The sequence below is a fragment of the Podarcis cretensis genome (genome assembly GCF_951804945.1).
Source record: "Podarcis cretensis genome assembly, chromosome: 7".
Classification (NCBI taxonomy): domain Eukaryota; kingdom Metazoa; phylum Chordata; class Lepidosauria; order Squamata; family Lacertidae; genus Podarcis; species Podarcis cretensis.
Genome location: NC_137176.1, coordinates 44,806,115 through 44,818,351, shown reverse-complemented (window position 1 = coordinate 44,818,351; position 12,237 = coordinate 44,806,115). Strand labels below are relative to the sequence as shown.

The 12,237-nt window shown below is 41.0% G+C and overlaps 1 protein-coding gene across 1 annotated transcript in view; it reads right to left on the bottom strand.

Annotated features, from left to right (window-relative positions):
* Positions 1–12,237, bottom strand: part of LAMA1 (laminin subunit alpha 1) — an 87,386-nt gene that overhangs the window by 46,928 nt on the left and 28,221 nt on the right. Inside the window, exons 9-18 of the mRNA XM_079982830.1 lie at positions 11,525–11,630; positions 10,561–10,721; positions 9,755–9,895; positions 8,092–8,265; positions 7,047–7,148; positions 5,165–5,376; positions 3,052–3,163; positions 2,170–2,280; positions 1,342–1,469; positions 757–843 (exon numbers count right to left, since the gene is read on the bottom strand). Of these exons, the coding sequence (XP_079838956.1) occupies positions 757–843; positions 1,342–1,469; positions 2,170–2,280; positions 3,052–3,163; positions 5,165–5,376; positions 7,047–7,148; positions 8,092–8,265; positions 9,755–9,895; positions 10,561–10,721; positions 11,525–11,630 (1,334 nt within the window). The remainder of the gene's footprint in view (positions 1–756; positions 844–1,341; positions 1,470–2,169; positions 2,281–3,051; positions 3,164–5,164; positions 5,377–7,046; positions 7,149–8,091; positions 8,266–9,754; positions 9,896–10,560; positions 10,722–11,524; positions 11,631–12,237) is intronic.

Sequence of the window (12,237 nt, the reverse complement as noted above, 5' to 3'; positions counted from 1 at the left end):
TCACGAAATGACGCATGTCTGAAAAGCGTGTCACCAAGATGAAAAGTTTGGGAAGCTCTGGTATACACACATGAGCAAATATGGTAACCATCAGTATTATTTCCATCATGAACGGACTAGCCCTTTTGAAACACCATCTCTCTCTCTCTTACACACACACACACACACACACACACACACACGTGTCAAATCAGCAGGGAGTGAGGTTTCCACCTCTGTCAAAAGCAGCTTTGGGGAACACATTCCTGAAATGAGACTGACACGGGTACGGGTAATGTGTATTTTGAGCAAGAATTCTGAAACAGGAGAGAAGCAAAACTGTTATTTCCAAATATATTTAATTGACAATAAAGGTAAAGGTACCCCTGCCCGTACGGGCCAGTCTTGACAGACTCTGGGGTTGTGCGCCCATCTCACTTAAGAGGCCAGGGGCCAGCGCTGTCCGGAGACACTTCCGGGTCACGTGGCCAGCGTGACATCGCTGCTCTGGCGAGCCAGAGCCGCACACGGAAACGCCGTTTACCTTCCCGCTGGTAAGCGGTCCCTATTTATCTACTTGCACCCGGAGGTGCTTTCGAACTGCTAGGTTGGCAGGCGCTGGGACCGAGCAGCGGGAGCGCACCCCGCCGCAGGGATTCGAACCGCCGACCTTTCGATCGGCAAGCCCTAGGCGCTGAGGCTTTAACCCACAGCGCCACCTGCGTCCCGCTTTAATTGACAATATTTGCTGTTAATTCCAGGGTTCTAGTTGCATACCTTTCACACTTGGCTCCTGCATAACCTGGAGGACATTTATCACAGATAACTTCACCTCCATTATCCAAGTGACAGGTAGGACTGAAACTAAAAAACAATTATTTGGGGGATTATCATCAACCTATACAGTTTAAAAGCAATATACATTAAATGCATCTTTATTACATGAATTGTGGTCACTACTGATAACACAAACCTTTCAGCTTGCTTATATAGCAGCTTGCTGGATTGCTACCAGTATCTAGCAGCTGTGCAAGAATCAGCCTGAATCGATTTTGTTCACATAAAGAGCGTTAACACTAAAATATTTTCTAATATTAGCAATGTATGAAAATACCTTTTCAAGAAAAAAAACCCCCAAGGGCGACATTTGTATTCAGTAAAGTACTGGAAAATTTCCAGCTCCTTGTCTGAGCCGTCTAGGAGCTATCATTTCTGAAGGGTACCGTGGAATTCTTGTCATGTTTTAACACCTTCCCTTCAGATTGATTTCTCTTCCCACCCCCATTCCTTTCTGTTTCTAACTGGCACTGCTTGCCTGATATTGCTGGAGATGTCATGCAATGTTTCCAGTTAGCAGCTTACTTATTTGAAGCAGTTTTCAGTGGGCAGGCGCATGGCTCACAGTCCTCTGGAGTCCCCCTGGATGGCATCCCATAGAACCCAGGCAAACACTGATCGCAAGAACTCCCTGTAGTGTTGTGCTTGCAAGCCTGTGAAACATGCAAAACACCTTTTGATACTTATTCTGAGTGGAATTCTATCCCCGGAGGCGGGGATCTCAGCATGAAATGACATGCAGCATTAGGATTCAAAGAACAAAGAAACAAGCAGGCTACTGACAATATGCTTTTCCAAGCCAGCAGCAACAATTCCCTCATTAGCAAATATTTGGTCTCATGGATTAGTTGTGTTACTTTGATTGTGGACTAAATCAGTTTGCTAATATTGAACACTGGAAATTAACAGGTTAATTTAGAAGATTTAAAGTTCTTTTTTTTAAAAAAAAAAATCACTTTGAGGAAAGGTTCCCTTTCTGGTGCAGAACTTAATGGAACCAGCACAAAAGTTGAGGAAATGTAATCACATAGTTATGCTCCAATACTTTTCCTACTTGGATCCACAGGAATTTTTCCACTGAGCTGAGAAGGAAAAGCTATGGCTTTCATGACTTTTCATATAAAAGTGTTTTATATCAGCTCTTGCCTAAGCCAGATAATTTAATTTCTTTAACATGCACACACACAAAAAAACTTTTAAAAGTTACAGAAGCTGGTTGGGAAGATGCACTTCAATGCTTCTTTGGGGTATATTACAAAACTGCGTTGCACTGAAAAAATTATATGAATTGGTGTGTTTTTTAATGTGATCTTTTCAGAAATGAAAATGAAAGCGCACTGCAAGGTAACTTACAACACAAACACCATGAATGTCACATTCCGTTGCATGATCATGGCAATCACATGGCTGGCAAATCCCTCCAAAAAGTATGCCACCTACTCGGTAGTAGCCAGGAAGGCAGGACTAGGAAAGAAAGAATAACAGCACAAAACAGTTCTTACAGCACTTCAACCCGATTATTAGAATATTTGAAAACCTATTAAAAGTGAGTTATGCATTAGCACTCCTATAAAACAACTGCACAAACGTGTCTCTGAACTCAATCTACAGATCTATGCTTGAACAGAACCTTTGTGTGGCATGGGGAGTAAGTAGTGATGTTTGCTGTATAGCGTAATAGTCTGTATTTATAAAACAAAAAACACTAATTGAATATGTTGTTTTTTTATATTTATACTCCGACACGCAGGGACAGAATCCCATCATACAGATATAAAACCAGACTTGGAAAGGACCCAAATATGGCATCCAGACCAAATAATCCCAAACCCTATTACAATATTCCCTGAAATCCTGCCATATTTTCTTAAAGTACATTTTAAAATATATCCAGGAATCTGGCATACAATGTCAATTAGCACATATGAGAAACTGTAATTTGTCAACCATTTCCCCAAATTTATAACAGAACAACTGTTAGGTGTTCGCTTTAAAAATAATCTATGGCCTATCCAACATTCAGTTTCTTTAGCTATAAACTCCGTAAAAATGTGGGGAAATGTTATTTTTTAGCAAGTGGATAAAATTGCCATAAACAACTGTAAACAATGCAGATTAGAAAATGTTGCTCTGCCATTCCGGTTTTAAAAACTGCAAGCAAAAACAATATGGTCTGTATGGGGAAAGTATATTTAAAAGTGCTTCCTTCTTGTATATAAAACCATGACAGATTACCTCACAAGAAATCCCAGAATAGCCTTGGGGACATTCACAATATTCCACATCTGCAGCTGAAGACACATCTATGAGATTAGCATTTGCTGTATCCAAAGTGACAGAATCCAACCTGTACCAAGACAGCAACACACACACGTGAATATTGTAGTTAACATGTATATAAATTGATTAAATAAAATAAATATATTTCTGAAAGATTTGAAAAGAAAAACATAAAAGGGATCGTGAAAACCACGTATCACTGAAAAGCGAACCTTCCTGAACAGCATTGTAAGCATCATTGTACTCAATGGGGGCAACTTCTGAGTAGAAACTAAAGGATTTCACTTGAAGGGGATATACATTTAGAAAACGTACCCAGGTATGGATTCGGACCATACCTTGTTTATAATTTATAGAGTCACTTATCAATTACATTTGGTGATGTATTAAATATCCTGGAATTAAATTCTAAATGAATTCCCACCATAATCAATGTGAGCTTTGCATCATTTGCAGTACTCCAGCACTTTCTATAGATACAGGGTCCTTTGTTCTCTGATATACAGAAAGATGGGGAAAGGATAGCATAAGAAGCTGCCTTATTTCAGATCATACTATTTGTCCATTCAGGCAGGTCTCTGGCAACAGCAATCCAGGAACTTGGGATGTGGGAGAGGGAGAGGGACCACATCACCTGCTACCTGAGTCTTTAATAATTGAAGCATCAGGGAACCCAGGACATTGTGCAAGCAAAGCATGTGCTTTACCACTCCATCTAACCCTGTACTATGGTTCTCCAGACTCTCAGACATCCTTCCCCAACACCAGCTATATGGTATTTCTAACTGAGTATGTTAGGAACTAAAGCCAAGTTTACAAACATGTGCTAGGGTCCCTTCCCAGTCATTGATGTTTTCATAAAATCCTAACGTCCCAATTTACAAATTAGTCATTTGTGCCCAGGTCATCAGTTCACATCACCAGATGTAAAAAGATGGACTGCAATTGACTCAGACTATGCATTTGTGGGACTTCTGCATATTTGCCTACAATCTGAATCTTCACTAGTCAAAGACTTCACATTCCCAAGGTTTCCACAACAGACAAAAACTTGTTTCATTGAAAATTAGATTCCGATGACTCAGGATACAAATTTCTGTATCAGATTTCATACCCTGCACATACACATAGAACTCTCAGCACATCTTTTCTGATGTGTCTATCAGTCTATCTTAATAACATGGCATTTCAGCAAAAAAAATTAAGACATTACAGCTCCACAGTAGCCACAAACAAATGCACACAGTAGCCTCATCTTATAGGATGAAAATCAAGAACAAATGTGAGATTTGGTAATATAAAGTCTCCTTGTTCCACACAGTCTGGGACAGAACAATGATTAACAAAATGTCAGCTTATTAGAATTCAGAAGCACATACTTTCCAACTTAAAGGCCCTAATAGGATGCAAGAAAGGAAGGTCCATCCTTCTCACTCTGCAACTGGTCTTTTATAAATGAACTGCTTTGTCAACAATGGATGTGCTAGATGAGACCAATTTACTTAATACCCTCTATCACCATAGGCAAGGAGGGTTTAGTGTGTTCCCTCTCTTAATAATGATGATGATGATGACAAAAAAGTAAATGCCTGGGCCATGGGCAAAATCCACTTGTGTTAAGGCCTTTCACCTTGCCAGAATAAAATTTCAATTGTAAGGTATAAATCTGCAAAGAACTGGCAACAGCTTTATGTGGACCTCTAGTATACTCTGTTAATGAGTTGCCTTCTTAAACTTCCTCTTCCAGAGCTATTAAAGGTGTAGGATTCCTGTCTCCCTTTTTATCTGGAAATTTCACCCATAAGTAAGATGAATCTTGCAACCTAATTTTCCAAAAGTCTTCAGGTCAAGATCTAGGCAAGAATTAAGTGAAACACCTGAATACATACATTCCAATATACTTAGAGCTGACATAGGTAAAGTTAGGATTTTGGTGACAGAAAATTATGAACAGCATAAATAAGGCCTTAAGACTTTGGAAACTTTTTCTGACTTGTTTTCATCAAAGAATACTCAACTGGCATAACAGAAAATTTATTTCTAAACTGATTCTTCTTGTGTCCATTACCTGTATACAGCCTTTTTTGCAATGTTGTAACTGGCCCTGATCAGAAGATGGGTAACATTTGCCAAAACTGTCATCAGCATATCTCGATCTATTAATTTCTTCGTATTAAAATCAACGAAGTTTTCAGACACAAGCCGCACAGTGCTGGAATACTCCTCATATGGTTGCAAAGACAACCCTTCAGATCTTGTACATAAAATTTGTCCATTGCCCTGAAATGATACATATATGACTGTATAGAGCTTTCCATGACAAAAGTTAATTGGAAATTTGTTTAACCATATAACTTATGAAACATTTACAAAGAACTGTCCTCTTATTCCAGAATCAACTTTCCAACCTTTTCACAGTTCATTCCGTAAGAAAAATTCTGTTTAAGTTGATCTATGTCCAAGGTGCACCTAGATTCTGATTTTAAACTCATTACATGGAAATAATTCCTACCCAAATCAATGGAATTTGCTTCCATGTAAGGTGTTTAGAGGGACGCGGGTGGCACTGTGGTCTAAACCACTGAGCCTCTTGGGCTTGCTGATCAGAAGGTCAGCGGTTCGAATCCCCGCGATGGGGTGAGCTCCCGTTGCTCGGTCCTAGCTCCTGCCAACCTAGCAGTTCAAAAGCATGCCAAAAAGTGCAAATAGATAAATAGGTACCGCTCCAGCAGGAAGGTGAATGGCGTTTCCGTGTGCTGCTCTGGTTTTGGTGTTCCTTTGCGCCAGAAGCAGCTTAGTCCTGCTGGTCACATGACTCAGAAAAACTGTCTGCAGACAAACGCCAGCTCCCTCGGCCTGTAAAGCGAGGTGAGCACCGCAACCCCAGAGTCATCTGCGACTGGACTTAACTGTCAGGGGTCCTTTACCTTTAGCTTTTAAGGTGTTTAGAACCAAGGTATTAACAAAACTGACTACATGTGAGGGATGCTAGTGTACAATTTACACAGCAAACCAAGCATGCTTTGAATATGGACAAAAGAAAACAGTGCAATCCTATACAGGACTACTCAGAAGTATGAGTTACTGAGTTTAATAGGACTTCTTCCTGGTTTATAAATGGGTATAGGATTGCAACAAAAAAAGACCAGTTTCCTCCCAACCTATATTTGTATATTCAGCACAAGGAATTAAATACAGGAATTAAAGCAGTCTTCTATAATCTCACCCAGGTTTTGCAAGCATAGAAGCAAATGGTGTACTTGCAATCAGTCAGTGTCAATTACTGAGTGAAGGGAAAATTTAGGATTGTATCTAATGTTAGTCCTACTCCAAGTGGACCCACTGAAATTAACAGACATGACTAATTTTTGTTCATTAATTTCAACAGGTCTCCGCTGATACTGGATATAACCTGTTTATATAGCACTTTTGGGGTGTTAAAAAGGCTTCATATATATTATATTATTGAAATCCACCCCCATATTGCAGAAATGACAAGGCTGGAGAATGTGGCTTATACCTTCAGCCACCTAGTAGGTTTATGGCAAAGGAGACTATCAGATTCATAGCTTTAGGCTTTGAATTAAACTCCTCTAACTGGCAGTAACCAAAATGCCAAGCAATACAAATACACCATTCACTGCATTTGATATTTTTAAAAATAAATCTAAAGGCAAAGATCCAAAGGGCTGCATACACACACTGGAGCTTTTTGACCTCCTCATCCCATCAGCAAATATCCCACCCCCAATAAGCTATACTCAAAAGGTTATGAGATCTACCATATTGCCATTCCATGACACACAAGAGTTGTCACCAGAAGAGGGGGGGACGGACCAGGAACCAGTACAACAACCATCCATGCATGTTCACCTGTGTTTTGTGCATTCTTTCTCTTTGAATCCCATGGTCTACAAACCACCATTTCAATTCACATAATCTTAAATTACCTGAACAATAACATCCACATTAGATACCAAATCACTATCCGTACTGTCCATGGGAATTTCATAGGACACAGTATACTTCAAATAACCACCAAAGGAAGTGAGCTGGAAGAATAAAAGTGTAAATAAGTTTTCAGCATAACAGGGAAGAGTAAAACTTACATGCAGCAGACTAAACAACCATTTCCCCATTCTTACTTTTTAGCACCAGTGTGGATTCCTCACTATTAAGAATTTACCTGTAACATGCACCCAAATAAGAGATAACACTGCCCCACTTGCCATGGTAGAGAGTGTATGCTTACTTTGCATAGAGCTGCACGAGGAAGCTAAAAGAGCAACGATCTTCCTTACTGCTTCTTTTAATTTTGTGCCCTTTTCATTGGTATCTGAGCTGCTGAACAGAAAGCAGAGCAGCCCAAAGGGTGGGAGGGAAAGGGGGGCAATTGCAAGGTGGGGAACAGCAAAACAAAGTGATTACAGGAGCGAAAGTGGGCTACTGTAGAGTCAGTATGGGAGAGAGAGGCAACACAGATCATAACGGATCCTCATATTTTTTTTAAAGATTCCCCTCAAAACCATCAACAAATAATAGCTCTTCTCCACACCCACAGATGTATTCTGAAGATTGTTGGTGTTTTTGTTGACATTCTTTGTAGAAACCATGAAGATCCATTTCTTGTTTCAACTTTTTAGTGATTCCCCCACTACAGTGCAGTAAATCACCTATGGAGATTTAACTTGATGGTGGTGGGGTTTAGGGGGGCACATGTTAAATCATAAAAATTCTACTGGATCCAACTATTATCCAGACCCATTAAAAAAACTGTTCGTGTGAGTTTGTGTAGACACTCTTCCTCTTTCTGTTCAGTGGACAGGAGTGATCCAAGGGAGGGAGGAGAGAAGAAACTAAAGGGTTTGATGTCCATGGCACTCTCCCAAAATTCCTCAGGTGCCCATGGGCCCAAAAAGATTGGAGATCCCTGTAATACGATATAGAATAGTTACAAAAACAACAAGAAGTACCTATTTTCCCTTGGATACTTACTTTATTTCCAAGATATGGCTTGGGTGCAGACCAGTAATAAGGAGACTTCAGTATTTTTGCAGCTGCTATATTATTAATACTTATTTGATGAGGTCCATCAAACTGATCTTGTTGAGGCTGTACGGTTTTTGTGGTAAGTGGAGCAGTCACCAGCCACCCAGCCATAGAAGACACCTTAAGGAAAATAAACTATAAAACATCATTTACCACACCTAGAAAGTTAATTTACATACAATTGTGTGTGTGTGGTGTGTGTGTGTGTGTTAATGGCATAACCATTTTATTCTACATAATACTGCCTACTGCTGGAAGGGATGTGGGTGGCACTGTGGGTTAAACCACAGAGCCTAGGACTTGCCGATCAGAAGGTCGGCAGTTCAAATCCCCGTGACAGGGTGAGCTCCCATTGCTCGGTCCCTGCTCCTGCCAACCTAGCAGTTCAAAAGCATGTCAAAGTGAAGTAGATAAATAGGTACCGCTCCGGCGGGAAGGTAAACGGTGTTTCCATGCGCTGCTCTGGTTCGCCAGAAGTGGCTTAGGCATGCTGGCCACATGACCTGGAAGCTGTACGCCAGCTCCCTCGGCCAATAAAGCAAAATGAGCACTGCAACCCCAGAGTCGGCCACAACTGGACCTAATGGTCAGGATCCCTTTATCTTTACTGTTGAAGCACAGGGCACTATTATCGCCCAAAGGGGCACAGAAAAAAAAAGTATCATCCAGAAAATTGTTTTATGTATTCTTGGCTGGAAGAGATGTATGCATGGTCCAATTCACCACTGCAATTGGCTCCCTCAGAACACCTGTATCCATCAGGCTTCCACAGTCTGATTCACACATCCCATTAAACCACAGTGAAAATAAGCTGGTTTCTCTCTGAACAAACCATGAACCTGGTCTACATTGGCTCCCAGTATGTTTCCAAGGACAATTCAAAGTGTTGGTGCTGAACTTTAAAGCCCTAAATGGCCTTGGCCCAGTATACCTGAAGGAGCATCTCCACCCCCATCGCTCAGCCCAGACACTGAGGTCCAGATTCAAGGGCCTTCTGGCAGTTCCCTCACTGCAAGAAGTGATATTACAGGGAACCAGGATTTCTCAGTAGTTGTGCCTGCCCTGTGATACACCCTCCCAATGTCAAAGAGGTAAGCAACCATATGACTTTTCATAGACATCTGAAGGCAGCCATGTTTACGGAAGCTCTTAATAATCTTAGATGTTTTGTTGTGTTCCTCTATATTTTCTTGGAAGCCACCCAGAGTGGCTGGGGCAACCCAGTCAGTTAAGTGGGGTTAAAGAAATAATAACTACTACTACTAATTATAACTACTAATAATAATTAATCATTACTACTACCACTAGTATACTCTTAACTTTATTACTTTGTATGGCCTGTTTATGTGAAATTAGATGGAGATGGGCTGTCTATCATAAAAGATAAAGACAGGAAGTCTTGCTCAGTATTTTCTACTATAACTGGAAGCAGAAATCCAAGGTTTCAGCCAGGAGTCTTTTCCAGACCTGCCTGGAAAATTGGACCTGGCACTGTCTGCATGTAGAACATGTGCTCTGCCACTAAACAATAGGCCTTGAAGCACATTTATGGGGCTGCCTGAGAAAAACTAATGAGGTGTTTGGACATGGAACATTAGCAAGATCATACCCGACTGATGGGCCATGGAAGGCTTTCACAGACATCAGAAACCCCAAAACAGAAACATTCAGTGCAGCCCTGGGGATTTCTTTCTTGGAGATTATAGAATCCTGGCCTGCAACGGTCACAGTTTTCTCCTTCAACATTTTCCTGTGAAAAACATCCAATAGTTCTTCTGTTATCATCACAATAATAACCAGCATATGCTAGAGGTTAGAAGTAATCCTGGCATAATGATTGATTGACAGTCCTAGAATTAGTATTAATGCATTCCATCTTTATCTTTAACCTTCATCTGACCAGGTTCTTATTTTGACATATACAAGTAAAATTAAGCATGTTAATTTAGGATTGGAAATATGAAGTTCCATATGGCTTATAAGTTTTGGGTTAACCCAAAGAACATCAGTTCTCATTGAATGTGAGGAAAAGTAAGCATCAAGACCTCCCACTTTGATAGTTGTGTAAAAGTGATCCGCAAACATTTCCAGTGCCATCCTCAATGCTAAATAAGTTGCTGTCCTTGACTTAACTGTCTGCTGTTCATTCTAGCCACCCTTCTCCACCCTCAACTGCATTTACTAGCTCTCTCACACCATTTGACATGTAGTGCCTCCCTGAAATTTGTGACAGATATACCATGAATCATAACTCAAATCCCCACCCCAGAGAGAATTTTGCCTAAGCCGCAGTTAATTGCTACACACAGGATGTGATCTTTACCACTAACAGAAATGTTTTCCTTATTAAATTAATTTACAAATCCCACTCCAAAGTTCACAACACATCAAACTGAAAATCGGTAGTACGCTTACTTTACAAAGGCAAGGTTCTGTGCATGGGTCATCATTAATGCTACCAACCAGGCTACAGTTGCAACGCATGCAGCTTGGATAACCTTTGTAGCCAAAGGCACAGCGATCACACTTCTCTCCTGCGTAACCTTCCTTGCAGTGACAGTGACCAGGCTGAACACCTTGAAAAAGGAGAAAAGAATGAAAAAGAGGAAGACCTATCACATGCAGATGCATATCATTTTTTGCTCCCTAAGCATTAGAACCATGACAGAAGCCTTATGCAGTGTGCTACAGTACCAGCAAGTGCAAGAAGTCTGGGAAAAATTTAACCTCAGCAACCTTTTTCTGTGCTATAAGTGAGCCATGGGCAAGCCTTTCTGGGACACTACCTAATACTGGCCTAAGTATTAAGGGTTGTTCCAGTTATGCTTTGTGCTACTGGAAGTGCTTCCTCAAGGCAGAGCAGCTGATTTCCCCCCCCTGATCTCTCCAACCCTGTGCTCCCAAAGAACTTTTCCTCAGGTTTGCAGGGCCTTCTAGTGCAAGACAGGATATGCCATAGAGCACTGCAATTGGTAGAGAGAATTGGTGAAAATTGAGTGCCTTGCCTTGCACTAGCAGAAGCAATTACACGGGCACAAATCCTGTTTGCAGTTAGTGGCATCAAGCCTGAATTCCTGGGCCCAATTTCCTCAGTCCTGGCTTTCATCCTACCTCACACTTGTATCATGTCATAACAGGTTCCCTTTTTTAAAAAAATTCCATCACCAATCATTCCCTGCATATCCTATGGGATTTGCCAAATCTCCAGCTGAAATTGCTAATAAACCCCATTCTAAATGCATGTAAGTACAATCCAAGCAAAAATCTAAACATGTTTGAACTGGTCCTTATTGCCAGTGTTTCCTCACATACAATTCCCAGTTACAAAAAATATTAGCTGGACTAGTTTTTAGAGAAAATGTATTTTCCAGTCACTTACCATGTTGTGGGTCAGCATGATCATCATCTTTAACACAGTCAAAACCAAGTGACCCAAATATATCACATTCACAGGGAAAGCAAGGGTTATCGTCAAAGGGAGACACCTAAAAGAAGTTAATATTTTTGTTCACGTTAACAGTAAGATGCTGGTGAGTGTGTATAATAATTGCTATCTGAGGATAATGATGATATGGCATGACAACACACACAGTAGTACGACACACAACTCAACAGGCTATTGTGATTAATTTAGTCCTTGTGGGAGGAAACTGAAAACAATGCTGTAGGCATGAATGGAGTAGCATTCAAACTGGCCATCATAGCTGTGGGATGTTTTGGAAAAGGAATGTTTGTTGGAAAGCAATCCAGGAGTTTTTGAAGTGTCATAGACCCTAAGGTAGCCTTCCTGAACCTGCCTGGAGCTATTGGCAGCTGCCGTCCAAAATTTGTGGAGGGCAACAGAAGTTGCCAAAAGGGTCTGTACAGCTTGTACTTATTTGCTCACACCGGCTGAAGGGATTCAAGAGGAAGCCAGCCAGAGGAGAGGGGGCAAGTGCATGTCTTCCCATCACTGACATCACTTCAGCTTGCCAGAAGGGAGAGAAGGAGCAGCCAAGCAGCAGTGAGATCAGTGGTGCAAATGTACTAGTGGGCACAGTGGATTGGCTCCACTGGTATGCTTGCATTGCACCAACCTTTCCACCACATTGC